The following is a 13,758-nucleotide window of genomic DNA, read 5'->3' as shown; positions in this document are numbered from 1 at the left end:
AGTCTACTTCCCTAAAGAGGTCACGACATCTGCAACCACCATTGTGTCACCAAGGAATTTAATTCAGAGACACAACCAACCCTGAAGACAAGGCAGCACAGGGAGATGATGGTGAGGGCCGCCCGCGTGGGAACAAGAGAAACCTACCTAGTCCTGTAACACTCCCCCAACCCCCAAACCACCTGCCCTTCTCTCCATCTACAAAACTTGCTGGTGATGTCAAGTGGAAAATGAGTTTGCTCTTTTGGCTTCAACGGTGGAGGGAAAATCTTCCAATGAGCTCTGTGGGGGTAAGGCAGAGGCCTGCCCCGTCTGCAAGGTTTCTTTATCCCTGCACTTCTTCTCTTTCCCTGGCTGATATCTACAGCCCCTGGCACACATCCCTGGAGGATGGAATGTGTGTGAATGTGTGTGTGTGTGCGCACGTGTGTGTGTGTGTGTGTGTGTGTGTGTGTGTGTGTGTTGAGGTCATCGTGCAGCACTATTTGGGATGACAGTGAGGACGAAATGTGTCTCCCACCCCATTGTCTCCTCTGTGGGTTCCTAGGAGAAAAATGCCCAAGTCCCTCGATGTGGGGAGGGGGGCAGAGGGGCGAGCTGCCAGCAAACTCACTTTTTGGCAAACCCACTCTTGTTGATGAGGCGACCCTTTGCTTTCTTCAAAGGTCACGTTGTTCTCCTTGGGGTGGGTGCGGGGGGGAGGTGGGTGCGTGTGACTCTGTTGGCAGGGCAGCATGGGCTGGAGGCCAGCGTTTCAATGAGGGATTGTGTTGCAGCCCGGGGCTGTTCCAGGAAGCCTGCTGGGCCCAAACTCCCCAGAGCAGAAGCAATGCCCGAGTCTTCAAGGCACAGATACTGCCCCCTGAAGGGGCAGGAGAGCAGAAGGGCGCCCCCGACAGTGCAGCCTCCAGCCGGAGCCCCCTCAGCCGCTCCCAGGCAACACGCAGGGAATGTTTCCAATGCTTGATCTTCACTTGGCCCGCATCCGGGTGATCGTGAACAACGCGGCAGGGAACACGGGCAGTAGGTATCTCTCTGGCCTTTTGTGACAACATGGATAGGCCTTGAGGACATGGTGCTAAGTGAAGTTAAGTCAGAGAAAGCTCCGGTATGTTCTCACTCTATGTCAAGTCTAAAAAAAGTCAAACTCAAGGAAACAGAGTGGAATGGTGGTTGTCAGGGGCGGGGGGGGGGGGGGGAAGTGGGGAGATGCTGGTCAAGGGGTATAAAGGTCCAGCTATAAGATGGATAAGTTCCGGGGGCCGAATGCACAGCATGCAAATATAATTAACATGCTCTATTATATACTTGAGAGTTGTTTCGGGAGTAGATCTTCCAAGTTACTGCTACACACAAGGTAATTATGGGAGGGGTGGACGGGTAGACTAACCCACGTGGCAATCATCTCACAATACATACGTGCAGCAGATCAGCAGGTTGGACACCTTAAGCTCACATAGGTTGTATATCAATAAATACCCCAGTAACTCTGGGGGGGAGGAAAAAGAATGTGTGATCTTCCCCAGCCCACCCCACTGGGCCTCAGCCCAGGGTAAGCGGGAAGGATGGGCTTAGGTAACTTGGGGGGGGGGGTGCCTGTCATGCTTGGCCCAGCAGGAGAGGAAAACCTGGCTGAAGAGGCCCTCTTCCCAGGGCCACTGGGTCCCCTCTGAAGGGCTGGCCTTCTCTTGTCTTGCGTTCAGCTTTAGCGGACTCGTTCTGGAGATGTCGCTAAGGCCACTGTGCCTGCAGCTACCTCAAATACACCTGTTCCGGGAAGGCATCATGTTTCCTGCTGTGACACCGCCGGGGCACCAGGTATGGTATCACAAAAGGATTCCCCTCCTCGTTCAGAGACGGGCTGTTCATGCGCTGGCCGTGCCACTTGGGCGCTGGAGAGAATGGCACCTCAGTTTTGTAAACTGTCAGCAAAGGATTCGCTGTGAGAATCACAGGAGATGCTCCTGAAACACTGAGCTGTCGGCCGGGCGCACGGCAGCTGCTACCCCGGTGAGTTCCAAGAACTAAAAGAAGGCGGGATTACCAGAGGTGGGCGTGAGATGTGGCGAGTGCCAACCTGGTGGGAGGTCAAGAGACCTGGGGTCTATTCATGAATCCGGCACCTGTTTGCTGTGTGACCCAGAGCAAGCAAGGGTCTCCGTTTCCTTGAAGACAGTTCCAGAAGCAGGGACTCTCCAGGGCCCTCCCTCCTCACAGACACTGAGGAGATGGGGAGACAGTGCTGGGGAGGTGAGGGCACCTGCAGCTCTCTGCCCCGCACGCGGTCCTTTGGAGACCCCCACTGCTGGGTCACCTGCCCACTGCTCCAGTAGGTCTTTAGAAATCCAGATTGCTAACATAGATGTCAAAGCCATCTATTTACAAGTTCATCTTGGAGCAACCCCTCCCCCACTAACCCCAGGGATCAAAGGGGCAGGTGAATGAGTGAGGAGAAGCAGCAGAAGAGAAATGAGCCTTCACCACTTCCTTGATAACCCAATTTCTTCTGCACCCCCCTCCTCTCCAGGGACATGGCCTTATCGTGCTCCTTATTAGACTGTCTGCCTGGGATTGTTAATGAGACACTCTTCCTTGAGTTAGCAGTGCAGCTGGTCTCCATGGGAACAGTTCCTTTCATGATACCCCCCCAACTGAATACACACACACATACATACACATGCGTACACACACACACACACACACACACACACACACACACACACACACACTTGGGGCTATTGGGAGGGCAGCAGGGACCTGGCCCATCTTGCTTCTGGATCCAATTTGTAGTCTCTGCTGGTCTTCTCTTACCCAGAAGAGGCCACTCCTCTGGGCAGCTATTATTGGTAGGGTTGGGCAGGAGGGGGCTGAAGTATGTGCAACTCTTCTCCAAGCTGGGCTAACTCCAGGTCCCAGGGCCTGGCTTTGAAGAGCTCGGTGGGCACTCCTTGGAGGCTGTATCACTCTTCTAAACCTCCCCAGACATCTGTCACCTGGACAAAACCCAAGTCAGGCTTGGCATCATGTGGGTCCCATCTATTTCTGGAAGCAGGGAACAGGCGACAGAGGTAGTATGCCCACATCAGAGCACTGGAATGCCAAGACATTCTGATGGAAGGGCCAGAATTGTGGCAAATGCAGGACACATCTAAACATGGGGCCAAGGAGTGGGGCTGCCAGTCCACAGGCCCCTTCTGAACGTAACAACAGATATGGCTGCTAGAGATGGGGCTGCTAGATCGGCATCTGAAGCCCCCTGCTTGATGACTCTGATGGCCAAATAACGCCCCCACCGTGGGACACAGAATGACACGGGTCTTACTTCCCAACTTTGCCATGGAAGAGGTGAAAGCAAACATTAAGAATGAGCGCCTGGTTTTCCCACAGTGGCATTATAACGGGGCTCTATTTTCATGCTTCATCTAGCCCCAGTCTTTTGCAAAATCATTCCCTTCCCAACCCTCCCCAGGCCACCCGTCCTGACTTAGTCCAGCCAAGACGGCCCAAGGGTCCAGCTCAGATATTAGAAAGGCAAAAAACTGTCCACTACAGTTGGTCCTTGGAAGCTCCACGCTGATGGGCAAGTCAAGACCGCAGAGGGCCATGGGAAGGGAGTGGAGGGAAGAACTCCTGAGTGACAGACACACAGACTTGCAAACTCTGCCACCTCCGGTCCCACGCAGCAGTTTCCAGGCAGTGCGAGCATCAGCTCAGCCACAGTCCTCAGAGATCGTGCCACACAGCTCGTCTCACATTCCCAAATGCAAGCCTGCTTGCCTCCATTCTTGGAAGGGAAACCCAGCTCTGCGTCCAGAATCTGCTCCAGCCTTTCCAAAAGCTGGTCTGAACTCCCCCCTGACCATCCCTCCCCTCCAACTCCTCAGCCCCAAATCAGCAGAATCAAAGAAGAGGATGGAGCAGGACTCACGGTCCATAGGAATCTCGATGGCCCCACTGAGGCTGAGGAGGCAGAACAGGACGGCTGCGTGGACCCAGGGCGGCGGCTGCTGCCTGGCCATCCTCAGCATGGGGCCCCGCTCCCTGCTCCCCGGCCTGCGGGGTCTTGCTGCCTCCAGCCGCTCCAACTGGGCCTCCTGGACAGAGCTCAGCTGTGGAAAGAAATACAATGCCAAGTGAGTTCTTCTAGAACTTGCAGTTTGTTCTAGGAATCCTACAGGGCCTAAAGAACTCAAGGGTTTGCTCAAGGCTGATGTTCTTAAATAGGGTTTCTTAACCTTGTGCTATTGACATTTCGGACCCACAGTTCTTTGTATGAGCAATGACCTTGGGTGTTGCAGGGTGCTTAGCAGCACCCCTGGCCTCTATCCACTAGATGCCAGAAGAGCCCATTCCTGCCCCCAGTCAAAAATGTCTCTGGACATTGCCAACAGTCCCCTGGAGGACAAAACCACTCCCAGCTGAGAACCACTGTTCTAGAAGGAGGGGCAACTCTGCACGGAAGAGTCATGAAAACACTGTCCCACTGGTCCAGCACCTAGAGGATGCCATGCACTGGGCCAGTAAGAAACACCAATATCATAGCTTCTCTGAACCCTATGTGTCATGTGGCGTTAGACGGGTGAAAGCTGGTTGCTCAAAGGACTTTTTTTTTTAAAAAAATGGATTTTTGAAGATATTTTGTGCCGCAAAGGTACAGCAGTCCCTGATACTGTCCCTTTGGAGATAACGGCAATGCTGAGGCTATGACCCAGAAGAAGGGGATTCCAGTGGGTTGGTAGAATCAGCGATACCGTGACAGCCCAATGTTCACATTCTCAAGCACAACAAATCATGTTTGATTAAAAATGACTGTCCAAGGGGCCTGGAATGAGTCTTTAAGAGACAGCCCTTTTTCCCACCTCCTGAGAGAGAATGGCCTATGGGAGGTGGGTGGGGGATGAGTGAAACAGATTAAAGGGTTAAGAGTACACTTATCCTCATGAACACGGAGTAATGTCTAGAATTGCTGAATCACTATATTGTACACCTGAAACTAATACAACCCTGTATGTTAACCACACTTGAGAAAAGAAGAGAAGGCACTGAGATATGGTGCTTGAAGACTGCCATGGGGTCTGAAACGTGGAGTCTTCAAACTGGGTGCCGTGTGCTGTTCCGCCCTGGGGCTGAGTCAAAGAGGATGGCAGGAGGAGGTTCCCCCAGAATTCTTCTCTTCCCTGTACCCCACCACCATCTCCCATCTATCCTGCCTGAGGCTGTTGGCAAGAGGAGCAGGCTCCAGGGCTGGCTCCTGGGAGACAAGGTTACCCTTCTGAAGACCTGGAGGATGGGGCATCTTCCCTGGGCCGGGACGTGGGGCCAGGGAAAGGATTCAGATTCCGACTGCAGCAGTTTCTTTCCTGGAAGCTGGGCTGAACAGCAGCCCCCCAGCCTCACATGTATTTCTGGACTCCAACCACTTGCCTTCCTTCCCATTGCTTCCACCTTTGTTCATGACAGTGACCGCAAGAGTTTCCTGAGGGCTCTCCCCACTTCTACTCTTACCTTTGACTCATTCTCCACCATCACCAGAGTTGTCCTTCTCTAAAGTGCAGATACAAGTATGCCACTCCCCAGTCAAACTCACGAGCTCACAGCTGCCGGAGAGCTAAAGCCTGCGACGTGGCTCGGATGTCCTCCTGAGCGCAGCCCCCCTGCAATCTCACCTCTCATCACCCTCCCTCCGTGTTCTGTGTTCCAGCCAACGCCAGTCACCTGCCAGGTCCCTTCATGCGTCCTACTCTGTGACTTCTGCACCGATGAGCTTCTGTCGAGAACACACTTTGAATCTGCCCTGTCATGAGGATTTGCCAAGTATGACTTGTGTGTCCCTCGTCTGTACTCCTCAACACCATGTACACCCCTCCCCATTTTATAGCAATTGTCACTTGCCACTTCTGTTTTAAAGACTTATTTATTTATTTATTTTGGAGAGAGAGAGAGCTCACAAGAGGGGGGTGGGGAGGGGCAGAGAGCAAGAGAGAGAGAGAGAATCTCAAGCAGACTCCCTGATGAGCGTGGACCCTGACGGGGGGCTCCAACTCAGGACTCTGATATCATGACCTGAGCTGAAATCAAGAGTCTGATGCTTAACCAACTGAGCTACCCAGGTGCCCTAGCACTTGTCTCTTTGTATTCATTGTATTCATTCCAAAAGCCACTCGTCTGTATCCCCTATTTAAAAAGGAAGGCTCCATAGGGAAGTTGCCTCATCTTGTTTATTCCTAGAATTTAACATGGTGCTGAAAACACTAGCAGGCACTCAAAAATATGGGATGGATGGATGAAAAATGAGCAAATAAATGGCTTACCGAATGAAATAAACTACTTGGATCACTTGTTTTTTTAAAACCTCATGCTTCCTCCAGAAAGCAAGCAGGCAGCTCAGGAGAACACATGCTTCGGACCTGGATGGCATACTGCGGAGGCTACCAATTAGTGGAGGAAAAACTCCCTCCCTACCTAGGCACTGCACTCGGGCCAGGGAATCAGTCAGCCGGAAGATGCTCAGGAGAGTAGAAATCCCCCAGGAAGAAAAATCTCCTGGCTGGACGGTATCACAGGACGTCTTTGGTTCTTCCTCCTAACCTTCTAAGATGGTCTTTACATGGACTCAGGAAGAACCCGCCAACTCCTCTCCTTGGATCCGCCATCTCCAAAGACCAGACTCAGGTTATCCAGCTGACACCTGAGTGCTGAGAGAACCAGCATGGGGGGAGGCTCAGCGTTCCTTCAGAGAGGACGGTGGGGATGGGATGGCGCCAGTCTTGGCTTCATGACGGCCATGTTTTGCTCAGGAGCTGCTAAGCAGTAGGAAGTGATGGGCAAGAGAGGACTATCTTGTTCTGGGAATCTTGATGGAAATAGGAAGCCAGAAGCTATTCATTAACTAGAAACACACAGGCAGGGGAAGAAAAGCCCAATTACTTGGGGTGCTTTCAACTCACAATTTAAAAACATGGCAGAGAATGCACATAGAGATAATCACGTATAGTGGTTTGACAATTCTCTCTCTCTCTTCTCTCTGGAACCAAATTTTTCTGACAAAAATCTTAAAAGACGAAAAGAATTGAAAGATCATTTAGCTTTATGCAATGCCCTTACTTTTCAAATGAGGAAACAAGAGCTCAGAAAGGGGACATGATTTGCTCAAGGTCACCCAGCTGGTTAGTGGCAAAGCCGGGAAAAGAACCCAGATCTCCTGACTCCTCACCCACTTCCCCTGTCTCTCGTTATGCAGGGAAGTTCCAGAGTAGAATTGCTACTTTAAAAAAGAAATTAATATATAGGCTTCCTTAAAAAATTAAGCATAGAACTATCTATGACCCCATATTTCTACTTCTAGATATATGACCACCCAGAGAATTAAAAACCAGGACTCATACAAGCACATGCACACACGTTCATGCAGCACTACTCGCCACAGCCAGAAAGTGGGAACAGCCCAGATGTCCATCAAGAGATGAATAAACAAGCAATACGGCAGTCTGCATGTTCTGTGAAATATTATTTGGCCCTAGAAGATAATGAAGTACTGACACGTGCTGTGATATGGATGAAGACCGAGAAGGCTACACTCAATGAGAGAAGCAAGACACAAAGGGTCACATATAGGATGATTTCATTTATGTTCAAGATCCAAAATAGGTCAATCCATATGGACAGAACACAGAGTGGTGCTTTCCAGAGGCAGAGGGGAAGGGGGAATGGGGAGCAACGGCTTAACGGGTATGGGGTTTCCTTTTGGGGTGATGATAATGTTGGGGTGGGAGAGGGATTCCACTGGAGTATAATAAGCAATAGTTGATTGAGGGGATGGTTACACACACTGTGAATGCATTGAATGTCAGGGAATTTCTCACTATACGATGGTTAACTTTATGTCAATTTTACCTCAATAACAAAGAAAGTAAGCACTGGTGTCTATGATGTGCTCATAAGAATAAAACAGCAGAGGATGAGGAGGGTGGGTTATTCCTCAGTTCCCTGAGCCCGGTCCACTGAGCCTGGAAGACAGGTATGTGCCTTGCAATCCTTCTAGTACATTCTGAAGGACTTACCACCCACATCTAAGGAAGGGGAGTCTCAACTGGTGTCTGGGCATGGGGGTTCTAGCGCCATGCTCAAAGAACTCAATGCAGAGTGAGGAGGGAGATGCTCCGCCTGCAGGTACCCCCACACCACCGAGGCTTACAGTTCCCCTATCCTGATAACCAGGAAGAAAAGGTCAAGGGCAGGGATGTCTAACCGAAGGCAATAAATGCACACTTCTAATCAAATCTTACTTCTTACACTCTCGTGCTGCATGGCCCAGTCATATACTATCTCAGGTTCCTCCAATGCTAGGAGTAGAGAAGTACAGCATCCAGAGGTGGGTGCGGGGACTGGGTGGAGTGGTCGGGACCCTTCAAGGGGAATGCCATGTAACTACGGAGCATCCTGGGGAGGAATAAGGAAAATCCCATATCGCATGAGAGGGCAGATGGGGGCTGCAGAAGAGGGGCCATGATGACTGTCTTGGAATGGTGGGAGAGGGTATGGAATTTTTCTGGTTAGCTCCATTAGGGCAAAACTAGAACCAAAGGGGAGAAAGTTCCAGAGAGGCATCTGCTTCTCTGAGATGCAAGGAAGAATAATCTAATCTATATAGCCATCCTCGATGAAGTCCCAAAGTTCATTTTTGCTTTTGTTTCCCTTGCCTTTACAGACGTGTCTTGAAAGAGGTTGCTGTGGCCAAGGTCGAGGAGGTTCCTGCCTGGGTTCTCCTCTAGGATTTTGATGGATTCCTGTCTCACATTTAGGTCTTTCATCCATTTTGAGTTTATCTTTGTGTATAGTGTAAGAGAATGGTCCAGTTTCATTCTTCTGCATGTGGCTGTGCTAAGTGAAATAAGTCAAGCAAAGAAAGACAATTATCATATGGTTTCGCTCGTATGTGGTACATAAGGGCTAGAGCGGAGGACCACAGGGGAAGGGAGAGAACACTGAACGGGAAGAAATCAGAGAGGGAGACAAACCATGAGAGTTTGGACTCTGGGAAACAAACTGAGGGTTACAGAAGGGAGGGGGTGGGGGATGGGGCAACCAGGTGATAGGTATGAAGGGGGCACGTGGGGTGATGAGCACTGGGTGTTACACACCACTAATGGATCACTGAACACTACATCAAAAGCTAGTGATGTACTATATCCTGGCTAATTGAACATAAAAATAAAAAAATTTAAAAAATACAGCCATCCTACAATAACACCCATGATAATAAATAGTCTACCTGAAGACACTACCAGTATGTGTTTGATTTAGATCAAATCAAACAGGTAAGAGACAGATTAGAGGGATGTAAAGTACATTAAGTGGGGGGGGGGTGATTACAGGGGAGAGAGTGAGGAACAGAACAAAAATAAATAAAACCGAAGGAGATAATCTTGTGGACTGATGGTGTACTATGAACGGGGGGAGAGGATGAATTCAAGTCTTGTATATCTGAAGTTCTCCCCCCCACCCACCCTGCAACCCCTGAGTGAAAAGAGAAAAAAGAGAGAGAGAACAGAGTCACTCACACATGAAATGTTCTGCCATGTGAAGTACTGAGCTCCCCGTTTCATAAAGAATGCAAACAGCATTTGGTCAGGTGCTGTGATGACCATGTACCCACACAGGAACGAAATCGGATGCTTCTCAGCATCTCCTGGGAGCTACTTAGACACACATCCCTGGACCCTCAAACTTCTAAACAGGCGCCAAACTGGGCCTGCAGATTCAAAAAAACACTTTCTGAATTCGAATGCCCTTAGAACCTCTATTACCGTACACAGGGATGCCTCATTCACTTATGCAACTTCCCAAAATGCAGCTTTCAAGTTTCCTAAACTTTAAATTTGCAGGCCTTGTGGGAGATTCGGACTCAAAATGTCTCAGACGGGGGCCAGGATGGGTACGCAAGTTGGGTGATGGTCAGCCATCAGTGGGGACTGCTGGACGTGATGGCCTCCCTTGGTCGAGTTCAAGAGCATGGACTGCCTGGGTTTGAAGCTGCCCCCCACTTACAAGGTGGGGGTCATGGGCAAGTACTGAACCTTCGGAGCTTTGTATCTCTCATCGGCAAAATGCACACAATCATATTCCAGGGGGCTTCTGGGATGACTTAACACACAATTCCTGTATAAAGTATGTGGCAAAGTAAAGCTCGGTAAATATTAGCGGCTGCCACTGATCAGGCTTCGAGCCCACAGGGATGAAGGAAGCACGCTGGTTACATACATGAGGTTACTGGTAACGGCAGCAAGGAAAAATAATTAGCCACCCTGAATCGACCTGCTTTCCTATTTTTCTTTCTCTCTGGATCCCGGTTTGTTTTCTTTCCCCAGACCGGGGGGCCCCCGGCGTTGGTACCACAAGCTGTCCCTGGCAGACGCAGGAGAGGCCCACGGCTCCAGCAAGCTGTCATCATGGGGAGCCCCCCGCATTTCCACAGCCCCGCTTTGGGCGGGCTGCGCCAGTGGTCACAACACATCTGTGATGATGGGAGGAAAGACCGGCAGTGCTGGAACATGGCTCCGCGAGCAGAGCCCACCTGGGGCTTGTGGGCAGCAGGCTGCGGGCCATTCATTCATGTCACAGTCCTGGCAGCAGGGACCGCTTTAGAGAATATACATGAGTTTAAGAGACAAGGTTTCTCTGCTCTCGTGGAGACTTCTTCCCAGTGGGGCAGACGGAAATAAATGCTGAACGAAAACAAATCGGGTAGCAATAAGCACAATGGAGAGAACACAATCCGACCCGCACACGGGTGTCGAGAGCAGCCTCATCCGTAATCGCCACAACGTGGGAGTGACCGAGATGTCCTCCGTCTTTCAGCGGGTGAATGGATACACAGACTGGGGTGCATCCACACAATGGATTATTATTCAGCACTAGAGAGAGATGAGCTATCCAGCCATGGAAAGACACGGAGGAAACTTAAATGCCTATCACTAAGTGAAAGAAGCCAGTCTGAAGAGCCCATGTACTGTAGGATTCCAGCTGAGGAACATTCTGGAAAAGGCAAAACTATGGAGACAGTAAAAAGATTAGAGGTTGCCAGAGGTTGATGCGGGGGGGGGGGGAGGAAGTGATGAACATGTAGAACAAAGAGGATTTTTAGGGCAGTGAAACTCTGTACAAGACTGTAATGATGGACCCGTGTCGTTACACATTTGTCCAGACCCACAGAATGGACAACACCGGAGTGAGCCCTCATGTCAACCGTGCACTGTGGGTGATGACGTGTCAGGGTAGGTTCATCAGCTGTAACACGTGCCCCCTCTGGTGGGGAAGGTGAGGGTGGGGGAGGCTGTGCGTGTGTGGGGCCAGGGGTATATGGGAAATCTCTGTACCTTCCACTTAATTTTGCTATGAATCTACAAGTGCTCTAAAAAATAAAGTCTATTAATAGAAAAGAAAAGAAAAGAAAAGAAAAGAAAAGAAAAGAAAAGAAAAGAAAAGAAACCACAGTAGGGTGATGTGGGAAAGGGAAGTGAATGGTCAAGGAAGACCTCTGTGAGAAGGCGACAACTGACCAAGATTAAATGGCAAGGAGGAGCCAACTTTGTAAAGATGAGTCAGAAAAACACCCCAGGACGTGGGAACCGCTTGTGCAAAGACCCTGTGGCAGGAAGCAGAGGGGCAGGTGTAAGGAACCGACAGAAAGCAGTGTGGCTGGAGTCTGGAGGGCACATGGGGAAGAATGGAGTAAGTCATGTGCAGGCATGCTCACGGAGGGCTCTGAAGGCCAAAGCAGGGAATTTAAATTCTATTCTAAGCATGTCAGGACGTTGCTGCAGTGTTCTACGTGGTGGGGTATCTGATGAGATTTGTTCACAAAGACCACTCTGGCTGCTCTGTGGAGGGTGGCAAGTAGATGGGCAATAGTGGAGGCAGGAAGACCCTTTAGAAGGCTCTGCAGCCTCTGGGGACCTTCTCCAAGGGGGGAGGGCAACTGGGGGAGGAGGAGCAGGTGGGGCTTAGGCCTCCCTACACTTCACTCTCACCAGGGCTGCCTCAGAGTCTCTGTTTTTACACTGGATTTTGCCTAAGGTTTTATTTGAAGAAAGGATTCTATTAGTAAAACAAAGAAGTGAAAATCCTGGCACAGTGGTCTAACTCTCCAAATGCAGAAGCCCCGCACCCAACAGCAACAGCCCATGGGCACAAGAGCCAGGCACACTGGCCAGGAAGAATACACCAGGCTGGGGCTGCAGTGCCGGACTTGGAAACCCATCCGTCCAGCTTCCCAGTGCTAGCATTTTTGCCTTGAGGCCTGGGGTGCTCTCCAGGCCCAGGGGGCTTCTCGGGACTGCTCCACAATCCCTGGTACCCCAGGTGGGTGGGAATGGAGGAGTGTCTCCCTGTGTCATGGGAGGACAATCGAACACTGCAGGAGACAGAGGGAAGATGTAGGAAGACATGATTCTTCATGCCACGGTTTGTGTCGCTGATGGAGCATTTCCTGAAGAAAGACCTAACTGTGGATTTTTAAAATTGCATATATGTTTACATTAAAAATTCCCCTTAATTTTTAAGCCAGCTGGAAGCCAGTTTTCTATCACTAGCAACTGACTGTGCTGTCAATCAGAAATGCCCCTGGAATGCTGGTTGAATGCATAAGCTTCCCATGGCCTCCACTTTCTGTGTAAGAAGTGTCCCTTCCTCCTCCTGCCTGCCTCTGCTGGACCTAGCCCCTCCCTTCCACAGAGTCCGGCCCTCGACCATCAGCTATCCACTTAGTATGCCCCTCAATTTTCAAACTCTTCTCAACTACCTCTAGGCCTCAGCAGAGAAACACCTCCAAGTTTCTCTCATAACAAAACCAGAATCTTCGTTGGATCCCACAGCTCCCCTATATATACCTGAATTTTTTCCACCTCCATCTCTTCTCATGCAAGTTTCTTTGTTTAAAGAGTGGGCTATGGCTTCTGCCTTTACTTACCGAGTTTTCTTTCACTCCTCCAACCAAACTCTGGATCTCTCTCTCTAGACCTCCTGTTGGCCTCCTGATGGCTGACTCCAGAGTTCCCAGTCTTTATCTTGCTAGATATTTTGAAGGCATCAGCAACTGTTAACCACTCCATCCATCCCTCCTCACGTTTTCCTCCTTGGCCTTTGAAATACCACTCCAGAGCTCCTCTTCTCTCTGGCCCTGCCAACCTCCATGGTGGCACTGATCACACTGCTAGATCCTCTACTTCTGCCTGATGTTCTCTGTGTCTCCACTGGGGTCCTGCCCCTCTATCTCTATTCTCTGTCTTTGTGGGTGACACCCACCCAAGTCACCCAAGCCAGACACCTGGGAATCACCCTGAAATCCCAGCTCTTTTCATACCTCACATCAAGCACCGAGACCCTTGGACCGCATATGCCCTCCTGGTGTCTCTTGCCCCCACTTCCTTCGCCACACTCCCATCCTCTTACCTTTGACACACATGATGTCTCATAGACACTGCAATCACGTCCCAACTGGTCTCTGTTCAATCCATTCTCCATGTTGCTATTACAGTGATTTTTCTAAATCTCTGTCTGATCCTGTCAGTGCTCTGCTGAAAACCCTTCCACATGACCCCAATCAGTCTATATGATCAGATCCAAAGTCCCGAGAGCAGCAAGGCTCTGGACGATCAGGCTCCTGCAGGGCTCTTGGATGCCAGCCAAATGCTGAATGTTCCCTAAGTGGCATGCCATTTTCTAAGCATGCCACACCATTTACGACCTCCACACTTTACA

At 50.3% G+C, this 13,758-nt stretch overlaps 1 protein-coding gene across 6 annotated transcripts in view; it reads right to left on the bottom strand.

Moving 5' to 3' along the window:
* Positions 1 to 13,758, bottom strand: part of NFASC (neurofascin) — a 95,667-nt gene that overhangs the window by 68,973 nt on the left and 12,936 nt on the right. For all 6 annotated transcript variants that reach the window (XM_057315330.1, XM_057315325.1, XM_057315326.1 and 3 more), the window contains exon 2: positions 3,929 to 4,109. In XM_057315330.1, coding sequence (XP_057171313.1) covers positions 3,929 to 4,109 — 181 coding nt within the window. The remainder of the gene's footprint in view (positions 1 to 3,928; positions 4,110 to 13,758) is intronic.

This window comes from Ursus arctos, unplaced genomic scaffold (assembly GCF_023065955.2).
Source record: "Ursus arctos isolate Adak ecotype North America unplaced genomic scaffold, UrsArc2.0 scaffold_2, whole genome shotgun sequence".
Taxonomy (NCBI): Eukaryota; Metazoa; Chordata; class Mammalia; order Carnivora; family Ursidae; genus Ursus; species Ursus arctos.
This window is presented reverse-complemented; position numbering and strand designations above follow the sequence as displayed.